The sequence below is a fragment of the Aedes aegypti genome, chromosome 1 (assembly GCF_002204515.2).
Source record: "Aedes aegypti strain LVP_AGWG chromosome 1, AaegL5.0 Primary Assembly, whole genome shotgun sequence".
NCBI lineage: Eukaryota > Metazoa > Arthropoda > Insecta > Diptera > Culicidae > Aedes > Aedes aegypti.
In genome coordinates this window covers 276,478,955-276,492,385 of record NC_035107.1, presented here as the reverse complement: position 1 = coordinate 276,492,385, position 13,431 = coordinate 276,478,955, and the positions used below count along the sequence as shown (strand labels likewise).

General features: G+C 37.5%; 1 protein-coding gene across 1 annotated transcript in view; it reads left to right on the top strand.

The window, feature by feature from the left end:
- LOC110674134 (dynein heavy chain 10, axonemal) overlaps positions 1-13,431 on the top strand; it is a 363,130-nt gene that overhangs the window by 189,162 nt on the left and 160,537 nt on the right. The window contains exon 28 of the mRNA XM_021837893.1: positions 10,289-10,447. Coding sequence (XP_021693585.1) covers positions 10,289-10,447 — 159 coding nt within the window. The remainder of the gene's footprint in view (positions 1-10,288; positions 10,448-13,431) is intronic.

Genomic DNA, 13,431 nt, shown 5'->3' with positions numbered 1-13,431 from the left:
TGAGTTGGTTCGCATTTGAATGTTTCTACGGATGTAGGGCATAAATCAATGCTCGACAATACATCAACTGCAGCATACCCTGCAGCGTCGTCGATATCGTCACTAATAATCTCCAGGTTATCAGTTCGGGCCGCAAAATGTAAAAAACGAACAAAATAACAAAACAGCAACGAGCAAAGTGTCCATAATTAGGACAAAGCCGGGAGAGACGAGTGAGGGTGAGAAATATTTTTGTTTTGTTTTTTTTTTCTACAAGCAAACGTTACGGTTTTTGACAGTAAAATACAACGTTTCTGAAGCAGCATTGGAACAGCCCGATATTTCGCCAAAACCTGCTATGAAGTAGCACTACTAGCAGCTGTATGCTCAATCAGCATTAAATGCTCTGCCGTGCTGGCGCATATAATGCTGATTAAATGCTTTTTAAAATGCTTATAGGTTACTTGGGATGTTTCAAAGAAGAATCAATTTCAACTGGCTCGTTAGTTGCTCTTGGCGCCAAACATATTCAAGGTGATAAGTTCAGAAAGAATAGCCGAAGATTAAAAGAAGGAAAAATCCCTGATAATGTATTAGATATTTCTTTCCAAAGAATAGACTATGTCCATCATTCGGGCAAATGTTATTTTTGAGCAAGTGTCTTTCGGGCTAGTGACGTAGAATTACACGATATAACAATGCGAAAATGACAACTTTGACAAAGAAAGCTCTGAAATAATAATTAAGCAATAATTTGATACGCTAGAGTACCGATGCATGGTCAAAATCAGTATCATTCAACCAGCTTAGTGGCCGAACCTGATTAAGGGGCGCGCTTTTCAGAGTTTAATGGTGATAAACTGTTTTCTCCAAAAGGTATTAATAGCGGTATCTTTTTCTAAAGAGGCTCTATGCAAAATGGTAAAGAATGATATTTGTATAAAAAACGACTACTTCATTATTTCTCAATAGTAATGGAGTAGAACGACATGCACTAATCAAAGGACACGGGTATACCACAAAAGATCAAAGAAAACTGGTCGCAGTGGTTCATCCCGATCAGAAACAGAAAAAAAGGCTGAAACAGTCGACAATAAATAAAAGAAATAGAAACAGGTGCCGGATATTTCACCTAACATCACCCTGGTGTGGGAAGATATTTCTTGGTTATAGTGGCTAATACCTACATATAAATTGAAAAACAAAAATACACCGTTTTTCAAAAGTAATTCTAAGTCCGCTTAGAGATTTTGAAAACTTCGATATGAATAGGAACCTAAACAGCTCAGTCTAATTATCGTTTGGAAGCTTAAGTAAGCATTTTAAAATCGTTTTTGAACAATTCCGCCTTTTAAGATTATGCCTTATGTTATTTTCCGCCTTTTGTTACACGTCTAAGTTGGTCTGCCTTTTGAGTTTATGCCTTTTGAGTTTACGCCTTTTGTGATTCCGCCTTTCGTGTTTCCGCCTTTCGTTAGGGTCCCAAAATTTTGAAAATAAAATTTCTCAATTGGACCCTGGCTCTAAGCCCTTTTGGAAATTATCTAAAATCTTGAAAAAACCTCAGAAGCCAATACCGGCATTGAAAGAGGAAAACAAATTATTACTAACTAATTGCGAAAAAGCTCAAAAACTTGCTATGCAGTTTGAAAGTGCGCAAAATTTTAATTTAGGACTTACTAGTCCAATTGAAAATGATGTTACTCAGGAGTTCGAAAATATTCTCAATCAAGAGAACGTTTTCGAAAATGCCTGGGAGACTGATTTGGAAGAAGTGAGAACTATTATAAAAAAAATCAAAAACATGAAAGCTCCTGGCGATGATGGAATTTTCTACATCCTCAACAAGAAACTTCCCGAAAGTAGCTTATCATTTTTAGTTGATACTAGTGGTCCCGGCAAACTTTGTCTTGCCATCAAGTAGGCTGTTGAAAAACGCCATGTATCGTCCCATACAAAATAAAAGTTCCTTTCACGCTCATTTTTTCCGACTTTCCCGGTGAATATCCTAGGATTTTTATACACCTAAACACGTCGGAACCCTTGACGAACAGAACGGAAAAAGAATCATTCAAATCCGTTTACCCGTTCGTGAGCCATTTCGTGACATACAAACACCATTCCATTTTTATTTATATAGATATTTAACAAATGTTTTCAATTAGCATATTTTCCTGACAAATGGAAAAATGCTAAGGTTGTTCCAATTTTAAAACCAGACAAAAATCCTGCAGAAGCTTCTAGCTATCGTCCAATCAGTTTGCTTTCCTCCATCAGTAAACTTTTTGAAAAGGTTATTTTGAACAGAATGATGGCCCACATCAACGAAAATTCAATTTTTGCCAATGAACAGTTCGGATTCCGCCATGGACATTCGACCACTCATCAACTTTTACGTGTAACAAATTTGATCCGTTCCAACAAATCTGAAGGCTATTCTACTGGTCTTGCTCTTCTAGACATAGAAAAAGCATTCGACAGTGTTTGGCATGAAGGTTTGATTGTAAAATTAAAAAACTTTAATTTTCCAACATACATTGTTAGAATAATTCAAAGTTATCTGTCAAATCGTACACTTCAGGTTAATTATCAGAACTCCAGATCTGAAAGACTTCCTGTAAGAGCTGGTGTTCCCCAAGGCAGAATTTTGGAACCAATATTATACAATATTTTCACATCTGACTTATCTGAGCTACCTCAGGGATGTCAAAAATCTTTGTTTGCGGATGACACAGGCCTCTCCGCCAAAGGACGAAGCTTGCGTGTCATCTGTAGTCGATTGCAAAAAAGTTTGGATAATTTTTCTTCATACTTGCAAAAATGGAAGATTTCTCCTAATGCTTCCAAAACTCAACTAATAATATTCCCACATAAACCAAAAGCTCTTTATTTGAAACCTTTAAGTAGACATGTTGTCACGATGAGAGGGGTTCCAATAAATTGGTCAGATGAAGTTAAGTATCTAGGGCTCATGCTAGATAAGAATTTAACTTTCAAAAATCACATTGAGGGCATTCAAGCCAAATGTAATAAATATGTAAAATGTCTCTATCCCATTATTAATAGAAAATCAAAACTTTGTTTTAAGAACAAACTTTTGATATTCAAACAAATTTTCAGGCCAGCCATGTTGTATGCTGTACCAATATGGACTAGCTGTTGTAATACCAGGAAGAAAGCTCTGCAGAGAATTCAAAATAAAATTTTGAAAATGATTCTGAGGGTTCCTCCCTGGTATAGTACCAATGAGTTACATAGAATATCCAATGTTGAAACATAGGAACAAATGTCAAATACAATCATTAATAATTTCAGGCAAAATGTTAATTAATTCTTAAATTTGTTTTACCAAATTAGGATGATAGTGTCTAATAACACAGAACACCTAGATATAAGAAATGAATGTAATGTTTGGAATGATACTAATAAAGAAATTTAAAAAAAAAGGTATCAACAGTGAGGTAATTCCGGGAGGATTATTTATACTTTCCTTGACCTGAAAGTGGCCTTCATAAGAGTTGCAGAGGAAGTTCTGATACACATTCCTGAATATTTCAAATTTATAATTCTTTTTATTTAATACTTAAGAGCACATATAAGTGAAAATCTATGAAATCCTAAGATGCCAGTTACTCATGGAGTTGGTTCGATATTTTGTTTTCTTTCAGTGGCATTTGGAAGTGCATCTTCTTCTTTTTCTTCTTGACATTACGTCCTCACTTTGACAGAGCCTGGCTTCTCAGCTTACCCAAGTAACAATTTCAGTGCTTTTTGATCTTAGATGTTATTTATGGAGGTTTTATTAGAGATGTATACATTCCTAACAGATTTAATAAAGCATTGTAAAATGCCAAACGTTCTTTTCGGTAAAACCCACTTTAAAATGCTTTGTAGATATCTACAAGAGCTCTCATTAAAACTTATTTGCTGGCCACACTTGTTGATAATAAATTGTATTTTGAAGGAGCTGTGTAGTGTCTATTAAAACCTATACTTAAAACCTCATCTTGTTTGTCTTGTCAAGGCATAGGTAAAACTTCTAAGGCTACACTAAGTCATGTTAAAGCCTTCTTAAATCTCAACTGTCTGATGCATGTTATTGGAAAGCAATCTGCGTGTGGTTATCAATATCATTATGTTGATAAGGATAATCATGTAGTGAATTGTGGATTAATCAGAACGCAAACATAGAAATAACAAATATTCCTCTCGAAAAATTAACAGACTACCTCATAAAGCATATTTTTCCCATGCTTGCCTGAACTTCCCGTTCTAGTGGGACAACTATGCTGCACACAACAGCTGAGCTACTCAAAAAAAGCTTCAATTTTTCAGGCACTTCTCACTTACCGTTTTCTGCATCAGTACAACCGATCAAGCACGACGGGTTTCATTATAACAATCCAGTCCAATAAAACATTAAGATACATAACGGCACGAATTCAATAAAATGAATTGCATCACAAAAGAGAATCTTCCTATTTGTTTACCTTTTTGACAGCACTAGCTTTCCTGAGTGCATTAGGTTTAAATCAAGGCTCCCAAAAAACTCATTTGTCTTAGGGCAGAACAAATATTCTGATTTAGGAATATTTTAGCCAGTGAGGGTTTTGCGCACGGATTCTTAAGATCAAAAGCGCTTATGGATAATTGTTCAGAATAATCACCAAATGATCTTAAACTATCCCAGACAAGACCAGCAAGATTTAACTGGATGGAATCCATTTTTATTATCGCCGTTTCGGATTGAAAATTACAATATGCGTGGGAAATTTCAATTTATGATTAAGATGAGCATGAAATCATTCTGAAAATGGAATGGAGTAAAATATAAGATAGCCAATAATGATGTCGTAACTGTGGCGCGTTGCTGTAAATCGAAAAATTTTATGTCATTCCACCAGTAAATTTTTATTGGCAGGAATTTCACGCGATCGTAAGGAAATTTTCTGCCACGCAAAAAAATATTGTTTTAATTGATAATTATGAGTCGGCAGACATCATGATGGTTTCAATTTTAAAAAAGAGGTTATGGTTTATAAACAACTTATTGATTGATGTTTGTTCAATCATAAGCTCTTAACATTGGTTTTATTCCGTGAATTAGGATATCGTAAAAGATTTAATACCGCTAGTTGAGCTCAATAAGGCTATACAATAGCTCTTATGAATGTTTTATAGCATACTACAAGGGTAAATGCATTCATACGATACAAAACTAAGAAGTTTAAAAACGGTTTTAAGGTATAGTCTTAACAACCTCCTGTAGTGTGGGCATTTTCGGGCTTAACGGAGTTTTATCAAAGGTTTATTAAGCCTATTAAGACTAATAAGTTCTAAAATGAGTTTTAACGATATGGTGGTAACAACAGCTTGTAGTAAATGAAAAAACTAAAAATGTTGCTTGGGTAGTGTTCTTATTAGCACTTCCACACTTATTAACTGAGGGCTTTTTTCGCCAAAGTTGCCATTTTTGCATTCGTATTGCGTTTGACAAGTACGATGATACTCTATGCCCAGGGAAGTCAACGAAATTTCCTTTACGAAAAGATCCTTGACCAATCGGGAATCACCAGACACCTTCAACATGGCTTTGCTTTGTAGCTGCGGACTCCTACCACTCGGCTAAGGAAAGCCCCAAAGTGTGAAGTGAAAGTGCATACATGAGGCAATATTGGTCAAAACTCTTCTCTTCTAGTTTAAGCATATTGTAATGAACATCGACAACAATTTTGAATTCTAACAAGATGTGCCAATAGTGGCCTGGTTTCGCTCTGCTGACAGCAACAATTTTGTTGACCGTTTTGAACTGTCGTGGGCTAAAAACATTCATGGGCTAAAAAATCAAAATATCCATAAAAAAAATCTACAATTAAAAAAAATATTTTAAACCATAATAATAAGTTAGGCTTAAATGAACTTTTCTGTCTTACCAGATATAAGTTACTACTACCGTCGCTGAACATAAGATAAAGACTTAACTTCTACGTTGAATTCTTGACCCAAGGTGAAATGCAAACCACTAAACGCCCTTCTTCACCTTTGAAAATTTTCTGACGCAAGCAATCTTGCTTAGCTTTCTTTAGCATTGCTAACATCCCCGACTACAAAACAAAGTCATTCTGAAAGTGTCTGGGTTCGATTCCTAATAGGCCCAAAATCTTGCCGTAAGGAAAATTTCCTTGACTTCCATGGGCATAGAGTATCATCGTGCCTTTCACACAATATGCAATAAAGGCTCAAGGATCCATCATTGAATTATCAGCAATCATCAATAATGAAAAACCAGTTTTTTTCATTCAAATTTGAAGAAATCCTCATACAAATCTATCATCGCAATTCAGATAGCAAGAGTAATGCAATGATAGATTTTCTTGAACATTACTTAAATTTTGAGTAAAAAATTGGTTTTGAAAAATTGTAATACGTTGATGGTTATTTTCCTCTTAAGAAAATAGAGACTTTGGCAAAGAAAGCTTTCAATTAAGGCGAAGTAGGCCGTCATTGAAATTTTTACGCGTCGCTGATGATTGTTGCTAATTCATCTCACGATTTAGATTCAAAAAAATCATTTGGTTTTGCACTGACACAGCTGAAAAAGTATCAGCATACTTTATGCATGTTAGCGCGTACAGTGATACTTTTTCAAGTCAATATAAACTGTCAAGACTGGGTTTTATCACTTTGAAATGCAAGCTGAAAAGTCATCAATGTTGCCAAAAGGCTATTTAGCCTTAATAGCTGTAGAAGTGATAATTGATCTCAAAGTCTATAAGCAGGCTCGTTTCCGATATTGATGAAATTCCAAGAAGAAGATGCTAGCAATCTATCGTTGTGGCCCTAAGGCCTATAGTGTACATATACAGCACAAGCTGCTCATCATCACTGTCTGTGGTCAGTATCTTTGAAGGACGGCCTCCGGTGTATTTATTCTGTACCACCTGCTGCCAAGCTTTGGCTCGGCCCGAGAGGCACCTGTGTGCAAAGCTGAAGAAATTGGAATTTATTCCCAAGGCATCCCACCCTCGCCCCTCAATATCAATGTGCAAAGTGCACACTCACAAGTTAGAAACTATTGGCTGAGATAGCATCTTATTCTTCCCTGCCTTCCATCGCCATAACACATTCCATCAAACCTCAATTGACGTTCTCATGATTGTTCGATATTTGCTTCAGAATTTAATTTGCTGCCAGTTCGACACTGCTCGGCCAGAGACAAGTGGCTTAGTACGTTATGTCGATAAATTTTATTCCAGATCGTTAGTTTAAATTCTTGTCATCACCACACTAGAAGCTAGTTATTGATAGACACCAGATAGTGGCAGCCATGCATGGGGAGACTGCTGGTTTGGAAATATAGACGTTGAAGTTGATTGTGATGGTGTCCGGCAACAGCTAGATCTAAATTGATTCCAGATACCAATTTTCACTTCTAATCTTCGGCCTCAAATTGGAAAATCCCCAGTTATTTGCATTAATTTGATTAGCTATATACGGTCAAGCGCTACCATCCTTCGCTTCTCTCCAGTAGGGATATCACTAACACCTTTGTCCAACGAAATTAGCATTCCACAATAGTCCCAATTTCCTACGGCGACCGCTCCTCAAAATGCCCACCCTCCTTACCAACATTTCTCAAACGGAGACGGCTCGACCCAGCGCTTGAGCGATGATTAAAAATTCAGTCGCATAAATTTCTATTCCGTCATAAGGACATCCTGGGATTTTGTACTTTGGGTTGGCATTTTATGAAATATTCAACTGGCTCTGGCTGACAGGACCAAGCCTCCTCCGCCCGTTTTCCGGGCCCAGTCCCCCTGTTTGAGCTGGACACGAATAAATTCTTAACACCCGAGCGATCCGGGTGTTGGTCTTCTGCTAACTGGACATCACAATTGGGCAGACTGGCAGTTTGGACTTTAGTGCCGGAAAAATATTACAATGCATGTGAATGAATGCATGAGTGTCGGAGGGAAAATAAGTGGGTTATGCCTAGTAGAACCTAAATTGCCAACCATCAAAGAGCTATGTAATATAACGGAGCCAATTTATGAACTGTTTTGTTTAGACAATTTTGGAAATATATAGGCTGTTCGTGGAAAAGTAATACTGCTTTGACTGAGGGTCTGATACGAGAAGCATCTGAGCTTCAAGAAGAGCTCTCATGCTTCAAGAAAATAATGTTTCTTGAAGAAATGCATGCTAACTCTTGGGAAAAACGTTAAAGATTGTGAAAGTAAGCTTCATCTGAAACAAAAACTTTCATGGTTCTGGACGAAAAGCTTCTAAGCATCTAGAATATAATATTTCAAGCTTTCATAATATCTACTTCGCTAATTGTAGAGAAACTAACAAGTTGCAAGTTTCAGCAAGACAATCTTCTGAAAAAGAATCATCCTAACTTCTGGAAATTAAGTTTCTAATCTTCTGAATAACTTTTATAATAGAAGTTTTTTCTTCTAAGCTTCTAAATACGGAAGCCTTTATGCTTATCGAAGAAAAGCTTTCCATCTTCTGGAACAGCAGCTTTCGAGCTTCTGAAAAAGACGGTACAAGCTTCTGAAATAAAAGTCTCCACATTATGAAAAAGATGCCTCCAAGCTTCAGGAAGAGATGCCTCCAAGTTTCTGGAAAAGGAGCTTCCGAGCTTCTGAAAGAAAAGCTCCCATGTTTCAGAAAGAGAAGCATCCAAGCTTCTGAAAGAGGAGCTTCCAATCTTCTGGAAGGTAATCTTCCAAGCTTCTGAATGAGAAGCTTCCACGTTTCTGAAAACGAAGTTTCTAAGCTTTTGAAAACAAAGCTTCCAAGCTTCTGAGAGAAAAGCTTCCAAGTTTCTAAAAGAGGAACTTCCTAGATTCTTAAGAAGAAGCTTTCAAGCTTCTGGAAGAGAAGTCTCCAAGCTTCTGAACAAAAAGCTTCCAAGCTTCTGAAAAAAACAACTTCCAAGCTTCTGAAAGAGAAGCTTTCAAGCTTCTGGAAGAGAGCTTCCAAGCTTCTGAGAGAGAAGCTTCCAAGTTTCTGAAAAAAAAGCTTCCAAGCTTCTAAAAAATAAGCTCAAAAGCTTCTGAAAGAGAAGCTTCTTAGCTTCAGAAAGACAAACTACCAAATGTCAAAAAGAGAAGCTTCCGAAAAAGACGCTTCTGAGCTGCTGAAGAAGAAGCTTCCAAGCTTCTGGAAGAGAAGCTTCCAAGCTTATGGAAGAGAAGCTTCCAAGCTTCTCGAAGAACCGACTGTGCCACTGGGCGTTGCATGCTAGTCCGTTGTCTAGTGTGGTGCTTCCTTCAAAGGGCAAACATCCCACTGGAAGCATTAACGTGTAGTGTCTTTTTAAAAAAAAGAAGCTTCTTAGCTTCTGAATGATAAGCTTCTTAGCTTCTAAAGAAAAGCTTCCAAGCTTCTAAGCCTGTGGAAGAGAAGGTTCTAACCTTTTCAAAGAGAAGATTCTAAGCTTTTGATAAAGATACTTCCAAGCTTCCGAAAAAAAGCTTTCAATTTTCTGGAAGAGGAGCTTCCAAGCTTCTGAATGAATAACTTCCCGGTTCTGAGAAAAGTAGCTCTCAAGATTCAAAAAAAGATTTCAAATTTCTAAATTAAAAGCATCCAAAATTCTATAAATAATGCTCTCTCTTCGTTGAACGACTACTCTGACGCGTCCAAAACTTCCGTATAATGTCCTCCAAATTGAATATACAAAAGTTTTTAAAATTCTGGAATTGAAACTTCAAAGCTTCCTGAAGAGAGGCTTCATCTTCCAAGTTGGTGGAAAAGAATAAAATTTTCTTTCATATTGTACAAATCAATATTTTAATGCTCTTTTTCAACGAACAAACCTTTTCTGTAGTGACTCAATAAAATAAACTATCCTGTTAAAGTAAGAGTTATTCTCCAAGCACGACTCTTCAGGTTCGTGCAACAAAAATGAAAGCGGTAATTTATTATTCATAGTTTGTGTATATTTTTTCCCATTTTCGCGGTGCTTTGCATTTCTCTACTCGCATCTCACATGGAAACTGGTACCATCATGCATCCTATTTAGAGCGCTGCTGCGGTAAAACCGGTGCTAGTCCAAAACGAAGTAGAAGTTGTGAACCGTTTCCGGGCTTCCACTTCCAGACTCTCAGACAAGGGAATTTGTTTATGAAGCTTGCAGGGATCACTCGCCTGTCAAGCTGGGGATTTCTGCTAACAACCACCTCGTCGTCGTCGCCATTACATCCCCATTCGCCAGGAAATGAGTTGATTTTCGTTACATGTGTTTCCGGTGCCATTGAAATAATAACTGCTATGTTTTTCCATTTCCGCCCAACAGACCTTGCGAAAAGAGCTGGACCGGAACGTGAAGGAGCTTCCACATTTCAAAAGTGTCATGCAAACGATTAATACCATCCAGACGACAACGCTGACGGTGGAGCTGAGGATCGACGAGATGCAGGAAACCTACAACATTCTCCAGGAGCACAGGATTAAAGTGAGTACTCAGTCATTTTGATAAGGGAATGCGATATTGATTTTTTTCATGCGAAACAAAACGCTAAATTTATTTGTTTAATTAAATTTCACAAATAATTCTAAAACATTATAGGATATTTCAATATCCTACAAAGTTTAATAAATGGACTAAAATTATTAAAACAAATTTGTGATTCGTGTCGTCAGGTATACGACCACAACGAATTAAGGTTGAAATTAGAAATTTAATATTGTTTCTTATAGGATTTGTTGGCATTCCACAGTTTACCATTCCGAAAGGCGTTTGACAGAATTATTCGGAATACCGCAAACCCTTCAATCTTTACGATAATAAGCAGCTGAGAAAGTTTTCCTTTTGGTAACAATTCCTAATATCCTCCTGAGATGAGATTTCTCTCAGAAGGCGACGAGCAGCGCTGGACTTATTGGAATGACGGTTATTATCGATAAAGTTGATGAAAACTTTATCTCGGGATTCATTTGCATATTGATGAGTCATCGCCGGTCGTCGTCGATTGGGGGATGGTGCTTTCGCTGAATTTTGCTACTCGAGACTGAGGTGGCTCATTTTTATGGACCCCAGAAAGTACTGTGAAAGTTTAAAAGGAATTAGTCAACTCTAAGGAGTTGAAGTTTGTATGGAGTAAATCTACCAAAAAATTGGTTCCAATTACATTTTTGTCCATAGATGTCGCTGTATTCGATACATTTCATGCATTATTGATTTGAAGATTCTCCGATTAGTTTAGAAGAAACTTCAACAAACCGGAAGTATTTGAGTTAAGGAAAAAAAAGTTGTAGGTACCTAGGGAAGATCATCGACCCCTGTGCCATCTATGGATGAAAATGTAATTGGAACCGTGTTACCCGTATATTTGATGGATTTTCTCCATACAAGTTCCAAGCTCGGTAAACTCTCCAGAGAGTTGACGGATTCGGCTCATTCTTTCACAGTAGCTTCTTGGGATCCAAACAAACAAGATTTTTTGTATTTACATCATTATGAACCACCCTACAGGGGATGAATTGGTTTTATTTTCTGAGCCGGCAAGTCTGAGGAAGCGAAAGTTGACTCTTCCGCTTTGGTGGTGTCTTTTGTACTGTCGGTGCAAAATCGATCAGAATCAACGCCATGGGAAGGTGGGCGATGGAGGCGGCCGGTGTGTTTAACATAAAATGGAAAAATATGAATACTAGACAGCACTGCCAATGGTTGAGTCGAGTTGAACTTGCTGGAATTGAATAATCTGTCGACACAGAGCTTGTAGCAGCAGTTTTAATAAGCTTCATTTATACGAAGCATTTTTGCGATTCTAATATGATGGGCTTTATTGAGATTCGTTCGATCTGATAGGGTTCATGTCAATCAGGATAATGGAAGCTAGTAAGAAAGCAGAATTTATTCTGATTATACAGCAAAACTTTGGGAGCAGTTTTCATTCCCAAGTACAGCATATCAATCACGTTAGGAAGCTATATATTTTTCGTAAAAAAATTCGGAAGAAAAGCTTCCAAGCTTTTGCAAAAGAAGCTTCCAAGCTTCTGGAAGAGAAACTTCCAAGCTTCCAGAAAAGAAGTTTCCAAGCTTCTAGAAGAGAAGCTTACAAGCTTCTAGACGACAAGCTTTCAAGCTTCTAGAAGAAAAGCTTTCAAGGTTCTAGAAGTAAAGCTTCCACGCTTCTAGTAGAGAAGCTTCCAAGCTTCTAGAAGAGAAGTAAGAGAAGCCTCTAAGCTTCTAGAAGAAAAGCTTTCAAGTTTCTGGAAGAAAAGCTTCCACGCTTCTAGAAGAGAAGCTTCCAAGCTCCTAGCAAAGAGGCATTCAAGCTTCTAGAAGACAAGTTTCCAAGCTTCTAGAAGAAAAGTTTCCAAGCTTTTAGAAGATAAGCTTCAAAGCTTTAAAGCTTCTAGAAGAAAAGCTTTAAACATTCTAGAAGTGAAACTTCCAAGCTTTTAGGAGTTTCTTAGCATCAGGAAGAGAAGTTCCACGCTTCTAGAAGTGAAGTTTCACGCTTCTGGAAGAGATGCTTCCAAGCTTCTAGAAGAGCTTCCAAGCTTCTTAAAGAGAAGCTTAACAAACTTCAAGAAGAAAACCTTCCAAGCTTCTAGAAGTGAATCTTACAAGCTTTTAGAAGAGCAACCTCCAAGCTTATAGAAGAAAAGTTTCCAAGCCTGAGATGAGCCAGCCTAGGGGTGAAAATCTCAATAATAAAGAAAAAAAAAAGTTCCCAAGCTTCTAGAAGAGAAGCTTCCACACTTCTAGAAGAGAAGCTTCCAAGCTTCTAGAAGATAAGCTTCAAAGCTTCTAGAAGAGAAGCTTCCAAGCTTCTAGAAGAGAAGCTTCCACGCTTCTGGAAGAGAAGCTTCCAAGCTTCTAGAAGAGAAGCTTCCAAGGGGCTGTCCATTAATTACGTAATGGGTTATGGGGGGAGGGGAGGTTTAAGATTTCTTACGCGTCATACAATTTATTTTAGATTTTCATACAAAAAATTTTATCATGGGGGTAGGTGGGGTGGAAATATCCCGAAAATTGTCTTACGTAATTAATGGATCGCCCCAAAGCTTCTATAAGAGAAGCTTCCAAGCTTCTAGAAGAGAAGCTTCCAAGCTTCTACAAGAGAAGCTTCCAAGCTTCTAGAAGAAAAGCTTCCAAGCTTCTAGAAGAGAGGCTTCAAAGCTTCTTGAAGAGAAGCAACCAAGCTTCTAGAAGAGAAGCTTCCAAGCTTCTAGAAGAGAAGCTACCAAACTTCTAGAAGAGAAGCTTCCAAGCTTCTAGAAGAGAAGCTTCCAAGCTTCTAGAAGAGAAGCTTCAAAACTTCTAGAAGAGAAGCTTCCAAGCTTCTAGAAGAGAAGCTTCCAAGCTTCTAGAAGAGAGGCTTCAAAGCTTCTAGAAGAGAAGCATCCAAGCTTCTAGAAGAGAAGCTTCCAAGCTTCTAGAAGAGAAGCTTCCAAGCTTCTGGAAGAGAAGCTTCCAAGCTTCTGGAA